The sequence below is a fragment of the Tupaia chinensis genome, unplaced genomic scaffold (genome assembly GCF_000334495.1).
Source record: "Tupaia chinensis unplaced genomic scaffold, TupChi_1.0 Scaffold000313_1, whole genome shotgun sequence".
In the NCBI taxonomy this organism is placed as follows: Eukaryota; Metazoa; Chordata; class Mammalia; order Scandentia; family Tupaiidae; genus Tupaia; species Tupaia belangeri.
In genome coordinates, this window is record NW_006159806.1 from 3917281 (window position 1) to 3936778 (window position 19498).

Below are 19498 nucleotides of genomic sequence, written 5' to 3' on the forward strand. Positions count from 1 at the left end.
AGTGTATTCTGGATGGGAAATGACATTTTGTATGCTGTGATGATTTTCAATGAATGAATGTAAAATAAATAATTTTTTATTAAAAAAATGAACGTGGAATTTGTGTTATACATACTTCCCTAAATCACTCTTACTCTGGACAACACAAATATGCTTTATATTGAAAAAATTAGCAATTAGCATTCTTTGCTTAACAACTATCTTTAATTTGTTACTATTGTGTAGCCTGCATAACAAGGAAAATTTAATAGAAAATAATAGGTGGTTTAAACTCTCATTGAACACAGGAGATATGTTCTCCAATTTTTTTTTAAATCCACATACAATAACTACATTAGGTAACTAGTTATCTTCAATCAGAGAAATGAAGATTCAGAAGTGGTAAATAATTTGGGATCTCAAATTCTGATGGCAGAACCCATGATTTTAGGTACTATGTGCTCCTTTCTACTTGTATTGATGCCATCATGTTTGTGGAGTCCTTTGTGTGTCTCAGCTAAGTCCCTGGTCTCTCTCCTTGGACTTCTTCTTCATAACGAGATCAGTTCAAGAGTGTAGAACAAGGGCGAAGTTCTCCAGCATGCTCCAACCACTATAGAGCCAATAATCCTCTGAGCTCTACACAGGAGAAAATAAGAAGGTCCAAGCTGACAAACCCCTTAACTTCCATGTTTCAGGTACTACCAATCAACCTAGATTACCCTGTGAAGAAGCTTATAGATAAATATGCAAGCAGAATCTGGAGGAAATATCAAAGGTTAAGACTTGCTATGTGGGACTTTTTTTTCCCCTTTACTGATCTCACTCACCAGTAAAATTTTCTAATGTAAGAAATTTTAGCATAGAAATCAAATCAAAGGTGTGGCTAAATGTCCTTTGGTAAGACTTCTCAAATATTAAAGACATGCTTAATAACTACCTCAATTACATAAAACATTTCAAAAAATTGTAAAAGCATGGTCTCGGACAAGTCTAATTCTAAAACAGGGATAAATATATATGCAGAAACAGAGGTATGTCTTTCTTTTTTCCCCAATGTTTATTTATTTATTTATTTATTTTATCCATTCAATCACTGTGTATCATTACAATTTTTATCATTACAGCTTGAATTTTCCCGGCATAAATACATTGTATATTATTAGCCCAATAGAGATATTATCATACACATTATCAACAGATAATTTTCCATTTTTGTGTTTCTTAAATGTTTTGCTTCTTTCAAATAATTGCAAGTATGACTTTTTCCAAACTATGTATATTAAATCTGATTCTTAGAAAGAAAAAAAAGGACTAGGAGTGTTGTATCAGCAGAAGTACAGTGTTTCAGACAAAAAGAGCCAAATATTGATCAAATTACAAAAAAAACGCCCTTGGTCCTTTGTGTTCTAGCAGAAAACAGACTGAGGGAGAAACCATCAGTGAACACATCCCTCCCTCCCTTCCTTCTTTCCTTCCTTCCTTCTTTCCTTTCTTTCTTTCTTTCTTTCTTTCTTTCTTTCTTTCTTTCTTTCTTTCTTTCTTTCTTTCTTTCTTTCTTTCTTTTTATGATTACCCTGGGACATATTTTCTTTATTCTTCATGTCAAGGAAGAATAATCAATTACATATACAGATACATATAGAAAGATACTAAATGTTCAAAAGTAATAGATATGCATTTTTCCAACAAAGTATTCATTCAGAAATTATTGACAAAATAAATTTCACTTGTAAATTCACATGTATCAAAACTATAGGTGATATTTATAACAATAATTTACAGATACAAATTAATGATAAACTACAATTTGTAAATATTTTGCACACTATTCAGTCCTTTCTTTTAAGCAAAATGTTCTTTTCATGACATAAATTAACAGATTTACAATATTCTGTACCATTTCAGACAATACAAAAAAAATGTTTGATTTGTTTGTCTCTTATAAACATAAGTTTATTACTTATAGTATTGCTTGAACTTTCACAACTATCCTAAATTTTCTTTCTTTACTTTTTTCTCACACCCACCATCCACCAACAACTCTCTCTCACTTTCTCCTTTTTTCACATTGTTCTGATTCACCAAAGATCTTAATTAATCTAAATACCTTCAATAGCAAGTGAAGTTGACATAATCATATCTACGAACACATGTCTGACTTTAGGTATAAAACTAAGTGAGTAGAATAAACATACTATAAAGTAGCACCTAGTTGAAGCTATAAATCTTTAAGCTGTAGTCATTAAGTAGGTGTGTTTTTCGTTTTAGTTTCTGTTTATGTATTTTTTCACTTTCCCTTCTTACTGTTAGTAGCATCCACATTGATCCCCTCCTCCAGCACATCTTCAGATCTTTCCACCTCTGCCATAAAATGCAGACACTCAGTATAAATTGGATGGGGATATACAATATGTATCTTTCAGAAACTGAATCACTTTGCTCAACATTAAGTCTTCTATATTCCATTTTGGTTCAAACAATTGGATCTCATTTTTTCTTACAGTTGTGTAATGTTCCATAGTGTGTGTGTGTGTGTGTGTGTGTTTGTGTGTGTGTGTATGCCACAGTTTTTCAATGCAATCATCAGTTTTTGGACACTTAGATTGGTTTCATGTTTTAGTAATGATAAATAATGTTGCAATAAACATGGATGTGCTTTGTCTTTCTGATATAGTGTTTTCTTATCTTAGAGTATATGCCAAGGAGTGTGGTTGATAAATCATATTGAAGACCTATTTTTAAATTTTTGAGAAATCTTTGTATTGGTTTCCACAGATGTGGGACTAATTAATTTGGGCAGGACTGACATTTTGATTATATATATTCTTCTAATCCAAGAGCACAGAATTTCTCTCCATTTTTTTAATATCATACTCATTTTTTAACAAAGATACCCAGATATTAATTAATATCATGAACCAAATGGAACTCACAGACATATAGAGTATTCCACTCAGCAACCTCAGAATATACTTTTTCCCTCATCTCCATATGGAACCACATAATAGGCCATAAAACAACTCTATTTATTTTTATAAATATAGGAACTATTGATATAGCTAGTATCTTCTCTTATACCATAATGGAATTAAACATTGAAATCAACCACAGAAAGAGCCTTTAAAAATAACAAAAGCATGGACACTAAATAATCTACTCCTGAATTACTCTCAAACTATTGAGGAAATAAAGACTGAAATCAAAGGATTCATGGAAACTAATGACAATGAATGTACTACTCTCCATCACCTTTGGGATATAGCAAAATCAGTCATAAGAGGCAAGTTTTTAGCCATTAGTGTTCACAAAAAAAAAAGGTGGCAAATAAGTAACTTAACATTATATCTTAAGGAACTGTAAAATCAACAAAAAAAAACTGAAAACAAAAGAAGAAAATAGTAAAAATTAGAGCTAAAATAAATGAAAAAATAAAAGTATACAAAAAAATAAATGAAGTGAAAAGCTGTTGTTTGGAGAAGATAAACAAAATTGAAAAGCCATTAGGTAAATTAACTAAGAAAAATAGAGAAAGAAACCAGACAGACAAAATTAGTAATGAATCTGGCAATAATACAACTGATATATTTGAAATGAAAAAAAAAAAGAGAGAGAGATAGAGAATATTATTAGCAACTACATGCCAACAAACTAGAAAATCTAGATGAGATGGACACATTTCTGGATAAGCACAAGTTACCTAAGTTGCATCAAGATAAAATAGAAAGACTGAATAGATCAATAACAAGTGAAGAGAATGAAGCAGTAATAAATAGTCTTTCGAGAAAGAAAAGCCAAGGTCCAGATGGTGTCACTTCTAAATTCTACAAAACTTTCAAAGGGCTAACCCCAATTCTTCTCAAGCTATTCTTAAAGACTCAAAAGGAAGGAATTTCCCCAAGCTTATTTTATGAAGCCTCTATTCCTTTGATACCAAAACCTGGCAAAAATATAATAAAAAGAGAAAAACAGACCAATACCCCTGATGAACACTGATAAAAAAATTTTCAATAAGATGCTAGCAAACCAAATCCAGTAACATATCAAGATTATATACCATGACCAAATAAGCTTTATCTTGTGGATGAAAGGTTCGTTTAACATATATAAAACAATAAATGTAATATACCACATTAACAGAAAGAAAGAAAAATCATATGATCATATTTATAGATGCAGAAACAGCATTTGATAAAATATAGCATTGCTTCATGATCAAAACTCTCAGCAAAATTGGGCAGAAGGGACATTCCTCAACATAATAAAACCCATATATGATAAACTTACTATGATCATCACACTGAATGGGGACAAACTAGAGGTTTTCCCATTAAAAATTGGAACAAGACAAAATTGCCCAATCTCTCCATTCCTTTTAAACATAGTCCTGGAAATCCTAGCCAACATAACCAGACAAGAGAATAAAATAAAAGACATGAAGATAAAAAAGAAGAAGTGAAGCTGTCCCTATTTGTAGATATTATTATATACGTAAAAAATCCAAAGGAATCAATGAAAAAACCCTAGACATAATAAATTATGTCAGTAAAGTTGCAGGATACAAAATCAATCTACAAAAATTTATAGATTTTTTTAACAAACTGAGACAGAACTGAATAAAGCAATCCCATTTGCAATAGCTACAAAACAAGGAAGATACAGAGGAATAAATACAACCAAAGAAATAAAAGACCTTTACAAGGAAAACTATGAAAAGCTAAGAACAGTCATTTCTCTTTTTTGTGTGAAAATGAGGATACGTTTTCAGCCAAGAATACAGAGAATGGACCTATATGTCATTGACAACAACAGACTGAAAATCACTTGCATTACGCAGTAAAAGAGTGGGTAACAGCTTCTGAGAACAGTAATATGCTTTAATCATGCAATGTTCCCCACTTCCAGAGTAGGGACACTGCTAATATTTTTCCCTGTAAGATTTCAGAATTGTTATAGACAAGTAACAAATGTCTATCTCCTATTCTTCCACTTTGGAAATGGAAGTGTCTACTGTAGTTTTTTCATCCTCGTTTCATGATATTAATCTGATTATGTGTGAAAGATAACTTTTCCTTTTGTATCTTCATATTCAGGATCAAGCCAAATCTAAGCTATATCCAGACATCATGGAAATCACAAAACCCTACTCTTTAACCTTAATCCTATAATGAAATGAGAGTTTTGGCATCCTGGGATGATGATGAGTACATGTGAGAGGGATATGAATATTTGTGATCAGAGGGCACACTGGCAGAATATAAAATAGGCCACAAAATTTTCTACTTGTGAACCCATCACACTGCTATGTGACTTTGCATATTCATCAAGAGGTAAAAACTATTTCTCAAATTTGGTTGGTATTGCAACTTGCTTTTCCTAGCAAACAGAGACCCAACAGAGCTTGGGCAGTGAGGATTATCCTCTTCTGCTGCTTTTAGGAACCTGTAACTGCTAGCATGTGAAGAAGCCAGATTATCATCCTACTAAGCAGCCCTATTTACCAATTCTCATACATATAAGGTCAGTATCACTAGAGCTGCTGTCTGATCTGGTGGTTTACCCCCCTTTGGAAGGTAAGACCAAACATTTATTTATTACTTATCATCTTGCACTTTCTCTTTCTTAGTAAGCTACCCACAGAGATAAGCACTTATCCTCTGCTCTTCTCCTGCCGTAACTCTTACAGACCAGGCAGTCACACCATGTAGAAAAAATAACTATGATATAGCATTGACCAGGATTCGAACAATACAAAGGGTTCTTCAAAAAATTCAGGGAGAAGGTGTATTATGAAAAAAAAAAAAAACTGGGTGCTTTTCAATTTTTTTGCATCCAAATAAACTCATAATTTCATTTTTCCACAAAAGTTTTGAAGTCTCTTGTACATCTAAGAGTCACACTTTCCCAAAGTGATGTCACATTCTTTTTTAAACTACTATTTATGTTTAATAAGGGTGCTATTTTAGCCTCCATGTGACTTATTCCTTTTTCTTAGTATTCATTTGGATCAGAACCTATAAAAAAAAGACTTATTTGATAGATAAATCTTCACAGATTTCAGCAATGATTATAGCAAATCTCTCTTCTACACATGCAATTAAGGATCAAGATAAATTTAGACAACTCTGAAAAGACCAGGAAGATTTTAATAATGTCTACAACTCTGACACTTACATATATTTGACTAAATAATATTAATTATTGTGCAATGGCAAAAGTAAAGCATTTTGTCCATGCAAATGGATATTATAGCTTTTAGATGTCCCTTTATAGGAATCAATACAAAGAAAACCTGGGATTATGATTCTGAAAATGAGACTATACATCAATTTCTTTTGTCTAACCATTATGAGGGATCATTAAATGACCTGTTTTCAAACATTTCTATCCAGCACAGCACTTCAATTCAACAAGGCCACTGCTCCCTGCCCATTGGTTACAATTACGTGTATTATGTAGTCACTTCTCTGCTTGGTAGCACAGAGTAACGAAGTTGTCTGGAGTTAAAACATTTAGTAGATCACAAGAGAAAGAAAGATGAGAAGAAAGCAGATATGATCCACCATTGCCAATGTGGCATTATAGGTGGATGGAAAATAGTAAGTAGATATTATTATTGGAAGTAGTTACTTGTAGTGACTTGTCTGTTGTGGTCTCTGCTAGTCTTCAGAACCTATGACAATGTCTGTCAGATGATTTATCTATTGAAGGAACAAAGAAAAGATGTGAAGGATTGTTCTCATTACTTGTGCTAGATACTGGTTTTACCTTGATTAGCAGTTCCCTATCCTCTTCCTTAGAATAGAAACTAATTGCAGATTTTTCCATGTCTGTAGCAAACATTCAACAGAAGACAAATACAGCAATACATAATAGTCAGTGATGTAATAACAATCATAGCCTGTGTTACCATTTCTCAGACATCCCAGAAATCAGTTATAATTCATGGAAGTAAACAAAAAGGAATCAGGAGTATTTCACATGTGTTCAAAAATAGATCACTTCGACATTTTCAGAAAAATATCCAGAGCTATAGAATCCACTGATTTGCATTCAGACAATTCTCAGGTAATTGCAGAGGCACTGGGTGCTCGGATCCTCTGTCGGCTGCCCTCTTGCTTCGCTGGCACTCCTGGCTGGCTGGCTGGCTATGCTGACACTGCAAGTCAAGGGATTACTAGAGTGACCACATGCCCTCTGCTTTTGTTTCTTTGTTTTTTGTTTCGTTTTGGGACAGAGATAGGAAAGTTGACTGGGGCCCCAGAGATCTATGAAATAAAAAAAGAAAAGAAGGAGGAGGGGAGAGAAATTTGCAGTGATACGTGTTTTCTGCTGTAAGAGTCATGAGAGAATACAACAGTTTGATTCTGGCAGAAGCGAACTGGCAATGTGGGTCAAGAATTAACCCACAGGGATGCCAGGATAATAGCTCCTGAGACATGTCTCTAAATTACATCAAAAACTTCTATGAAGGATGTGTAAGTATTATACAACCAAAAAAATCAAGTGTATGAGTCTGTCTGTGTATTTTAACCTAATTTTCATGAGTTTGGATGAATAAATTCTTCTGCATATGGAGAAAAATATAAATATCAGCCATAAACTTCAAAATAGTCTGAAATACTATTTAAATACTCTATTTAAAACTATAAATAGAGGAATTCAGAAAGTAATTTTAGCTACTGTTGTTTTAAAGTAGCTCACTCTCTCAATTCCATAATTAAGAAGCAAGGAAAAAAGAGCTGCAATGATTACTAAATAAACACTATTTGATTGTTAAGAAATGTGTATATTGAGTTTAATGCTGGGTTTGTTTATCTAATTTTCCAAAAAAAAACGTACTTCACATGCTAACATTCTCATGATTTGATTCAAAAGATTATAGAGTTAGGAAATATTCATTGAATTCAAATATCTTTAAATATTCCAAAATTACATATTAGACTGTTGTATTTTAAGCATGAAAAGGAGTGAGAAATCTCATAATGCAGGATTTGTATTGGATTTGATGATCTCTAAGGATCTACCTTGTTTCAAAGTTTCTTGAATCTTAGACTTGTAAAATGTGATCATGAAAACATTTTAAAATGTTCTCTTTTAATGTTTGTTTTCAAAAGATTTCCTTTTCTCTTAAAACCATAACAGGTTAAACCTCCAACTGTGATTGGTCAGTTCCATACCCTTTTCTTTGGATCGGTCCGAATGTTCTTCCTTGGGGTGCTAGGCTTTGCAGTTTATGGGAATGAGGCTTTACACTTCAGTTGTGATCCAGACAAAAGAGAAATAAATCTCTTCTGTTACAATCAGTTCAGGCCAATCACTCCACAAGTAAGTTCTTCTGTATGCCACATAAACATTAACTTTCAAACAGAAATTATTTTTTTTCTTTTTAAATGTAAAATAATGTCATAAGATGAGGAACACCCTAAGAACTGTTACTTCAAAGATGTCATAAGATGAGGAACACCCTAAGAACTGTTTCTTCAAGGATTATGTTAATTTTTTCTCTAATTAACTATATATTTAAGATAAATTTGAAATTATAAAGCTTTCTTCCAGCCTATCTATTGATGTTAAAAATTATACTCCAGTCCCATATTTATAAGATGAGGAACACCCTAAGAACTGTTACTTCAAGGATTATGTTAATTTTTTCTCTAATTAACTATATATTTAAGATAAATTTGAAATTATAAAGCTTTCTTCCAGCATTCTATTATCTATTGATGTTAAACATTATACTCCAGTTCCATATTTAGAACGTAGAAATTAGGTAGCTACTAAATAAAAGTACTTCATCACTATTAGTAACTGAATGGCAACAAGAGTAATATATACTTTCACAATTACCATATGTTTAAAAAATTAACCATCTTAGTAATTAAGTATACTTGTTACTATCGCCATCCTATTATTTTTTACTGTTTATAAACCTTTCATGAAATGAAATTTTTAAGTTACCCTCTATTGAAAGTCAGTGATTTTTTTCAGTGTATATTGATTACATGTTGATTAACTGATTTGACTAAGATATTTCTGACATGCTTTAGGTGTTCTGGGCATTACAGCTAGTGATTGTCCTGGTTCCTGGAGCTATTTTTCATCTTTATGCTGCATGTAAAAGCATCAATCAAGAATGCATTCTTCAAAAGCCCATCTACACTGTGATTTATATCCTCTCTGTTTTATTGAGAATTAGTCTAGAGGTGATAGCATTTTGGCTTCAAATTCACCTCTTTGGTTTCCAAGTAAAACCTCTTTATCTGTGTGACGCTGTAGCTCTTGGGAAAAAAATGACTATTATAAAATGTATGGTTCCCGAACACTTTGAAAAGACCATTTTTCTCATTGCAATGTACACATTTACTGTAATTACAATGGTATTATGTGTTGCTGAGATTTTTGAGATCATATTTAGAAGATTATGCTTTCTTGTTAGGCCATGATCAAAAGATTAATTACCTACTGTCATGCCACAGTTACTTATCAATCATTTAGTTTAGTTCTATCTTATTCAGTGAGTACCTCAATTTCAAAGATGAATTCCTGTTTTTTAAACTTACCTCAATGTGTCAGAAATTGGTGTCTATTATAAAATATAATACTAAGTTCTATGGAAGGGATTGTTGAATAAACATTTCATTCTATTTTAATTTTGTCATTTATTTTATTTAAAAGTTTACAGAGAATTAATGTTAACTCATTATTTTTTAAGACAAGGTCTTGCCATGTCCCAATCCTCCTGCCTTGACCTCCCAACTGTGACTACAAACATGTAACATCATACTCAGTTGTGTTTTAGCCAGTGTCTCGCTATGTTGCTCAGGTCAGCCTTGAACCTACAACCCTCCTGCCTCGGATTTCCAAGTTGCTGGGATTACAGGTGCATGCCACCATGCCTGGTCTTTAGGTTGGACCAGGAATCCAGCTAGGGCTTGCCATCTCAACCTGTGCAACCTGCATCTGGGTCTGTTAAGTCATTTTTAAATAGTTCTGTGACAGAGTTCTCTAACATACTGCATCTCAATTGATCACAGCTTTTTGTGATCATAGAAACTTTTGTTATCTTTTATACAGAGTAGAAAATTGATCTTCAGGGAGGTTAATTTATGTGCCCAAATCTTGCAAACAGACTAGAATCCAGATCTATTTCCCTTTGTATTGAACTATGCAGCTTTAACTTTGAGGATGTAATTGTTTTTGCATATGTGTCAAATATAACTTATTAAGCACAAAAGTTGTAAATTAATTATTAAACAGTAATTCAATAGCTGTGTCACTAACTTGAAGAAATGGAGCAATTACATTTTAATGTTATACTTATTCTGTTTTCTTGAAATTTTTAATATTAAACAATATGGAAATATAGCCACAAAATAAATAAAAAATGCTATGGATAATATTGTGCGTGGTTTCCTTGCATCTCTTTAAAAAAAAAATCTCTGTGGCCAAAGATAATCTATAACTTTTATATTCAAGATTATTGAAATGGAAAATTAAGTTTGAAGTCCTCAATGACTATGTAATTATTTCAAGGACAATTCTATATTGATTCTGTGGAATTCTTTTTATCTACCTGCCTTACTAACAATTATATGTACTTAATATCACATAAAACATTATATATTGGGTTGCCGGAAAAGTTATGACACATTTTTGCATAGTTTTCTAGAAAATATGCTTCTAGAAAATACAAAAAAATAAACACATCATGACTTTTCCAACAACCTAATGTTACTACCTTATACTGGTACCTTATTAGGGAAATAAACAATGTTAACCAAATACTGAGGTTTTCCATTTTTCTTAAGCGTATTCATCCCATATTTGATATTATGAATTTCTGGATTTAGGATTTTTAAAACATTCTCCATATGAAAGCACAGTAGAAAATCCTATTTACTTTCATTCAACAAAAAGCTACTGAGTATCTATTATTTGACATATACTGCATTAATACCTCATATAAAAAAGAGATGTAGTAATTAAGATGTAGTACCTTTAGGAGATTATATGCTAATAGGTGGTCCAATAGCATACCAAGAGGATGAGGACTGATGATAACTGCCTACCCTGCAGGAAAATAATACATATTCACTGTCTTTGTTTACAACCACTGACCCTTGGTTCTAATAAACAGCTACAATGTTTGATCTATTTTATTTCCATTTTTATATTCTTTAAAAATTATATACTCCTTTATTGCTTTCATCCAGTGTGGACTGCTTCAGAAAGCTACAAAAAACTTTTAATTGAGTCCTGATCAGTGTAATATCCTTAAACATCTTTCCAAGAAAAGAACTATCTGAAAGGATTAAAAGGAATAATACCCAAGATTCACCAAGGACTGAGAATAGTATTGTTCCCAATACCCAGAGTAGAAAATCTCTTAATAAAAGAGCGCACTTTGACGATGCCCTATCCTAATGGATGAACCAGAATAAGAATAAATCAAAGTGTTCATCAATGAATGGTCAATGATATTAAGGAGAAGTCAGTAGCAAGTTTTTCAAAAAATGATCTTCCCTGAAAGGCAAATCAGAAAAATATCATTTTGCCCCTTATCCCTTCTTTCCTTGGTCACACAAGAACCTGTTTCCTGTAGCTACATCAATTCATGTTGCAACCACTAGCCAATGAGCATAAGTACGAAATTTAAGATTTTAAAAATAGGGAAATGATAACTTTTCTAGATCATCAAAGGAGCACGTTAAAGAGTACTCAGAAAGACTTTGCTTTAGATATGCAGCAAACTTAACCCCTCAGTAAGGACTACACTGGTCCCATCTAACAAAGCTTAAAATGAAAAGGCCATCTGTTTCTAAGTAACTTAACTGTGCCTTAAAACAAAGTTTAAAAATATTTGAGAGCAAAAATATTCAGGATCCAGCAAGGTAAAGCACAGTGTCTGACCCCCAATTGAAAATTACCAACCTTACAAAGATGTAAGAAAATAATGAATATGTCTCTATTCTGGGGAGTATTGGTGGAAGCAGTCCACACTTGGCCTCCCCAAATTTTATCTCCTCAATGGATACAGTAAAGGATGTCATTTCTAAGGAGTCAAAATAATTCTGGTTACTTCTGCCTCTTTTAAGTATATAATATGTATCATTATGGCTAAAGATAGAGATGAGATAAGAAAGTTGGCCTAAAGAAATTTTTTAATTCCTTATTGATTGTCTATCCTATGATTTATTTTTTTAGTAATCATATAAGGATTGTTGCTACACAGGTGTTACTTGTGCATAATAAATGCTATATATAAAATCCATACTTAAATATAAAAACTAATTTTTCTGATCCAATTGTGAATATAGTAAAATTTTAATTTGATTAGTTAAAACATAATTTAAAACTATTTCATAAAAATTTCTTGGATGAAGTAAGGTAATTTAAACTGAAGTTTCCCAGACTACTTATCAATGAAAAATAATTCATATTAAAACCCATGAGAAAACCAAATTTGTAGTGCATGAAAAATCAACGGTTGAAAGTAAATCTATTAATGAAAAAGAAACAGTAAATATAATTCAGAAGCAAGTACAAGAACTTGGAAATAAAATTATGAACAAAAATAATTTAATAAGGATATAAACATAAAATAATAAATCAGAGAGCAATATAAAATAGATAAATCCAAGATGGTTTTTGAAAATAATAACAAAAGAAATAAGCTTCTGGCAAATCAAATTAAGTATAGAAATACACTATGATAAGATTTTTATAATGTATGTAAAGTTACTTATTATCACTTGAGGTACACTGTGGTCACTGAAAGATATATACTATAAAATATAAACTAGTAAAACACAGCAACATTGTTTTGGCTAATAACACTGAAAGATATATACTATAAAATATAAGTAAACTAGTAAAACACAGCAACATCGTTTTGGCTAATGAGCCAACAAAGAAAATTAAATGGAATAATAAAACATTCAATTAATCTAACAGAGGGCAGAAAAGAGGAAAAGAAGAAACAAATAGAAAACAGTAACAAAACAGTAGACCTAAACCCAAACATACCAATAGTTATTAGAAAGATAAAAAGTCTTGACACTCCAATTAAAAGTAGAAATTGCTGGGGCCAGCAACTGGTATGGTGGTTAAAGTGTTGGATTCACACATGGCCAACTGGGGTTTGAGTCAGTGACTTGCCTTCTCATTTTCTCTCTCTCTGATGAGTGCACATGCCCTATAGCAGATTAAAAAAAATAACAATAATAAACAAAATTAAGAATAAATAATTGTCTGAATTATGTTATGCAAAATAAGGCAGGTGCAGAAAGAGGAATACCACATGTTCTCCTTAATTTATGGAAACTGGAAAAAATTACCTTAAACATAGAGATGTAAAATGACTACTAGACATTGGGAAAGATGAGTGGGGTGGGTAATAGACAGATATTGATTAATGAAACAAAATTAGAGACAGATAGAAGGAACAATATCTAGAGTTATAAAATACAGTAGGGAGAATGTACAACATATTACATATATGTTACAAATGGCTGAAATGATGGGTATACAAATTACCCTGATTTAATTGTTACACATTGTGTTTATTCATGTACTCTAAAATCATATTGTAACAATTGTCGTGTTAATAAATTATTAAATACAAATATAGCGATTGCATAAATTTTTTTAAAAAGTTGGACCAAATTATTAACAAGAACCCCACTTAAAAAATTTTAAGTTATTTAAAGATCTACCATTTCAAACACTTAAATATTTTATGGATAGATAATAAGAGATAGAAAAAGGTATGCATCATGAAACACTAGGCCTCAGAGAGCTGAATTTGCTATGCTGGCTATATTAACATTAGAAACTTCCAGTAGATTTCAGGCCAAGGAATAATGACAGGGACTAAAGAAATGTTTCATATTTATTAAAATTTAATTTCATCAGGAACCATAACAGTCATAATGTGTATGTAGGCCAGCAATTTCAGAACATCAGAATACACTGATGTATTCAACACTTTCCAACACTTTTTTTCTTAATAATCAATTGACAAAACAAACAGAATATTATGATGGATATAGAGGAATGAAGCATTACAATAACAATATAAACTAATTTACATTTGTAGAACACTCCATCCAACAAGTAGCAGAATACACTTTCCTTTCAAGTACATGTGAAACATTCACCCAAGGAAACCATTTGCTGGACTAACCATAAGAAAGTCCTAACAGCAGAAATCATACAGGCTATATACACTGGTCACAATGCAATTAAACTAGAATTTGATAAAAGCAAAATATTTGGCATATGCCTAAGTGTTTGAAAATTAACAATATACCTTTGTTAACTCATCAATCAAAGAAAAAAATTATATGGGAAACTAAGAACTACTTTAAACAAAAAGAAAATGCAAACACAATTTGTCAATATTTGTGGAAAGCAGCTAAAAGAGTGTCTGGCACAATATTACAAATTTTAATATTATGTTAGAAAAAAGTTATAAAACCTTTCAAGCTTCTCATTTTAAGAAGACATTAAATGGACAATTTAAATAAGATTTAAATAGATAGGTAGAATGAAAGTATGCGATATAGTCATAGAAAACCCAGGCTATTAATAGAGAAAATCAATAAAACAAAAAGCTGGTTCTTTGAAAAAGATTAGTAAAACTGATAAGTTTCTCATTAGACAGTTTGAGATAATAAATAAGAAAATGAGAACTATCCATATGATATAACAGAGGGCAGAAAAGAGGAAAAGAAGAAACAAATAGAAAACAGTAACAAAACAGTAGACCTAAACCCAAACATACCAATAGTTATTAGAAAGATAAAAAGTCTTGACACTCCAATTAAAAGTAGAAATTGCTGGGGCCAGCAACTGGTATGGTGGTTAAAGTGTTGGATTCACACATGGCCAACTGGGGTTTGAGTCAGTGACTTGCCTTCTCATTTTCTCTCTCTCTGATGAGTGCACATGCCCTATAGCAGATTAAAAAAAATAACAATAATAAACAAAATTAAGAATAAATAATTGTCTGAATTATGTTATGCAAAATAAGGCAGGTGCAGAAAGAGGAATACCACATGTTCTCCTTAATTTATGGAAACTGGAAAAAATTACCTTAAACATAGAGATGTAAAATGACTACTAGACATTGGGAAAGATGAGTGGGGTGGGTAATAGACAGATATTGATTAATGAAACAAAATTAGAGACAGATAGAAGGAACAATATCTAGAGTTATAAAATACAGTAGGGAGAATGTACAACATATTACATATATGTTACAAATGGCTGAAATGATGGGTATACAAATTACCCTGATTTAATTGTTACACATTGTGTTTATTCATGTACTCTAAAATCATATTGTAACAATTGTCATGTTAATAAATTATTAAATACAAATATAGCGATTGCATGAATTTTTTTTAAAAGTTGGACCAAATTATTAACAAGAACCCCACTTAAAAAATTTTAAGTTATTTAAAGATCTACCATTTCAAACACTTAAATATTTTATGGATAGATAATAAGAGATAGAAAAAGGTATGCATCATGAAACACTAGGCCTCAGAGAGCTGAATTTGCTATGCTGGCTATATTAACATTAGAAACTTCCAGTAGATTTCAGGCCAAGGAATAATGACAGGGACTAAAGAAATGTTTCATATTTATTAAAATTTAATTTCATCAGGAACCATAACAGTCATAATGTGTATGTAGGCCAGCAATTTCAGAACATCAGAATACACTGATGTATTCAACACTTTCCAACACTTTTTTTCTTAATAATCAATTGACAAAACAAACAGAATATTATGATGGATATAGAGGAATGAAGCATTACAATAACAATATAAACTAATTTACATTTGTAGAACACTCCATCCAACAAGTAGCAGAATACACTTTCCTTTCAAGTACATGTGAAACATTCACCCAAGGAAACCATTTGCTGGACTAACCATAAGAAAGTCCTAACAGCAGAAATCATACAGGCTATATACACTGGTCACAATGCAATTAAACTAGAATTTGATAAAAGCAAAATATTTGGCATATGCCTAAGTGTTTGAAAATTAACAATATACCTTTGTTAACTCATCAATCAAAGAAAAAAATTATATGGGAAACTAAGAACTACTTTAAACAAAAAGAAAATGCAAACACAATTTGTCAATATTTGTGGAAAGCAGCTAAAAGAGTGTCTGGCACAATATTACAAATTTTAATATTATGTTAGAAAAAAGTTATAAAACCTTTCAAGCTTCTCATTTTAAGAAGACATTAAATGGACAATTTAAATAAGATTTAAATAGATAGGTAGAATGAAAGTATGCGATATAGTCATAGAAAACCCAGGCTATTAATAGAGAAAATCAATTAAACAAAAAGCTGGTTCTTTGAAAAAGATTAGTAAAACTGATAAGTTTCTCATTAGACAGTTTGAGATAATAAATAAGAAAATGAAAACTATCCATATGATAAACGAAAAAAGAAATGTCATAATTAAACATTACACTGATACATGAAAACATCATGAACAATGTTATGCCAGTAAGTTTGATACTTAGACAAACTAGAAAAAATTGCTTGAAATGCACATATTACAAAAAACTGACTTAACAATGAATAGAAAATATAGCTATCCCTACATCTATTTAAAAATTAATTTGAATAAAATCTAAAGCATTCCCATGAAGGAAATTCCCAGATGGCTTCAGTACTGGATTCTATAAAATGCTTAAGGAAGAAATAACATTCCATAATCTCTATTAGAATTTAGAAGGGAGGACAGCAAGTGGTGTAGAGGTTAAGGCGGCTGGATCCCACATGGTCGACTGCATGGTAAGGCCCAAATCCGACAGCTTAAAAATCACGCTGGGTACATGGACGTGAATGCTTAAAATCCTGAGTGGAGAACAGAGTTGTGGCCATCCCCCCTGCAGGGGGGGGGGTCTCTCTTTTCCTCTCTCCCTCATTGCTCCCTCTGGTGAACATACGTGACCTATACCAAAACTACCAAAAAAAATTAGGAAGGAATATTTATCATTTCATTCAAAAAAACCAGTATAATCTTGATATAAAGCAAAAATATACTCATGAATATAATATAGCTATATATATATATATACTATATATGTATGTATATTATGTATGTATATATATATATATAATTTGAAGATATTATATCATGTTCAAGTGGGTTATATCCCAGGAATGAAAGATCATTTTAACACTTGAAAATCAATTCATCCATTTGAAAGGAATTAATGGAATAAAGGAGGAAAACCACATAGTATTCTTAAAAGATGTAAATAAAAGCACTTGATTAAATTTAAAACCAGTGATGACTGACCAAACAAACAAAACCCAAACCTCTCACTCTAAAAGAGAACTACTTTTTTGTTGTTGTTTTTACATACTTGCCAGAAAAGAGAACTACTTAAATTTGACTTAAGGGGGGAAAAAAGGCATCTAAGAAAACGTACAGGAAACATTCCATTTAATGGTGAAAGAAGGAGAAATTTCTCCTATAATCTGAAAAAAGGCAAGGCTATTTGCTTTTGCCATTTCTAAAAAATCTTACTGGGTCCAGAAAAAGATATGGGCCTGGAGTCTCAGTCATATCCTCTACACATATGCTGAAATAATTACTCAAGGACACATCTTAACAAAGAATTCCTTGACTAGCTGTCTCGCACTGCAAATAAATTACTACATATTACCACAAACTATACATGATACATTGAGATCCCCATCTCCTGTTTGTGACAATATTCCTGAAATGTGAGATCCAGGAAACAGTACAAAATCAGTCGTAAGCTTGTGTTATTCTTGTAAATGAATGGGAATTCTTAAAGAAGGATAAACGTTTATAACCAGCTCCTACTTCTCCATTTTTTTCTCTATAATCTTATTCTTCTGGAAGCTATTGTGATGAAGCTGGATTCCAAGCAACTCTAATTGGTGTTGAACTCGATGGCTATCCACAGCCCTGGCTCAAATAAACTCCTTATTTTTGCTTTCTGTTTCAGTTTTTTTAAATAGACATTACAACAACAAAAATAAATGGATTGAAAAAGAAATATCTTTACTCATAACATGATGATGAACATAGAAAAGTCTAAAGGATTTTTTTAATTACAGTAATTAAATTTATGAACATTAATATTTCTGAAGAGTCATAGTGGCTTGAAAGTGTTATTTTTTAGGGCCAGCTTGTGGCATAGAGCTTAAGGCACTGGGATCCCACATGGCCAACCATGGTTCAAGTTCCAGACCTGGCTGCTTTAAACTCACATCAGGCATGTGTTCGTATGTGCCCAAAATCCTAGGAGGAGAGTGAAGGAAAAGGGATTGTGGTGATTTCTCACTTTCCCTCTTTCTATCTCTCTGGCAACCACACACACCCTATAGCTAAACCTTTTAAAAAAATAAAATAAAGTGCTATTTGTCTGTTGAACTAGTCTCTAGATTGCTTCATGAATGTTTTGTCAAATATGAAAGCTCAAGTGCAATAATGTTTGAAGACTTTAAATGATAGTGTTTCCGGTTTTTAATAAATAAAATATTTCTGTAGAGTAATAAGAATTAAGATTTAAATGAAAATGTCATTTAGAGTAGAATCCAAAAGCATAAAATAATTATGTATAATTATACAATTTTATAAAATATGTGCCAGACCTATACAGTGAAAACTATGAAACAGTACAGAAGAAAATCAAAGACATTTTAAGATAAGTGGAACAATAAACTATGTCATGTTTATAGTGTGAAAGTCTTTTATAACTTCTATCGCTTCAAATTGATCCATAAATGCAGTACAATTCCAGTCAAAATCCCAATAAACATTTGTAGAGCACAACGAGTTCTTTATAAAATTAAATGAAAATACAAATTACTGTGTCTTTTGCTATGCAAAAACTTCTTAGTCTGATGCAATCCCACTTGTCTATTTTGGGGATTATTGACTGCGATTTGGGGTGTCTTATTTAAGAAGTCTTTGCCTACTCCAATGTCTCCCAGAGTTTCCCCAATGTTCTCCAGGAGCAGTTTTATAGTTCGAGGTCTTAGGTTTAGATCTTTGATTTATGTGTTAAGTTGAGTTGATATTTGTCAATGGTGACAGGTTGGAGTTCAGATTCATCTTTCTGCAGGTGGATATCCAGTTTTTCTAGCACCATTTGCTGAAGAGGTTTTCTTTTCCCACTGGATTGACTGGTACCCTTTGTCCAAAATCAGTTAACTTTATGTTTGGGAGTTTATTTCTGGGGACTCTATTCTGTTCCATTGGTCCACCTGTTTTTGTGCCAGGACCATGCTGTTTTGATTACCACAGCTTTGTAATATATTTTTGGGTCAGAGAGTGAGATACTGCCCACTCCACTCTTCTTGAGTAGGATTATTTTGGCCGTACTGAGTATTTTATGATACCAGACGAATTCTATCATTGTTTGTATAGATTTGTGAAGAATGTCTCTTGAAATTTCATAGGAATTGCATTAAACATAGAGATTAATTTTACGCACAATTG

General features: G+C 31.8%; 1 protein-coding gene across 1 annotated transcript; it reads left to right on the plus strand.

The window, feature by feature from the left end:
- Positions 1–7418: 7418 nt before the first annotated feature.
- Positions 7419–9425, plus strand: GJE1 (gap junction protein epsilon 1). Its single transcript, XM_006151099.1, has 3 exons — positions 7419–7457; positions 8125–8307; positions 9030–9425. Exons 1-3 carry the CDS (start codon positions 7419–7421, stop codon positions 9423–9425), a joined length of 618 nt encoding a protein of 205 aa, XP_006151161.1.
- The last annotated feature ends 10073 nt before the right edge of the window (positions 9426–19498 follow it).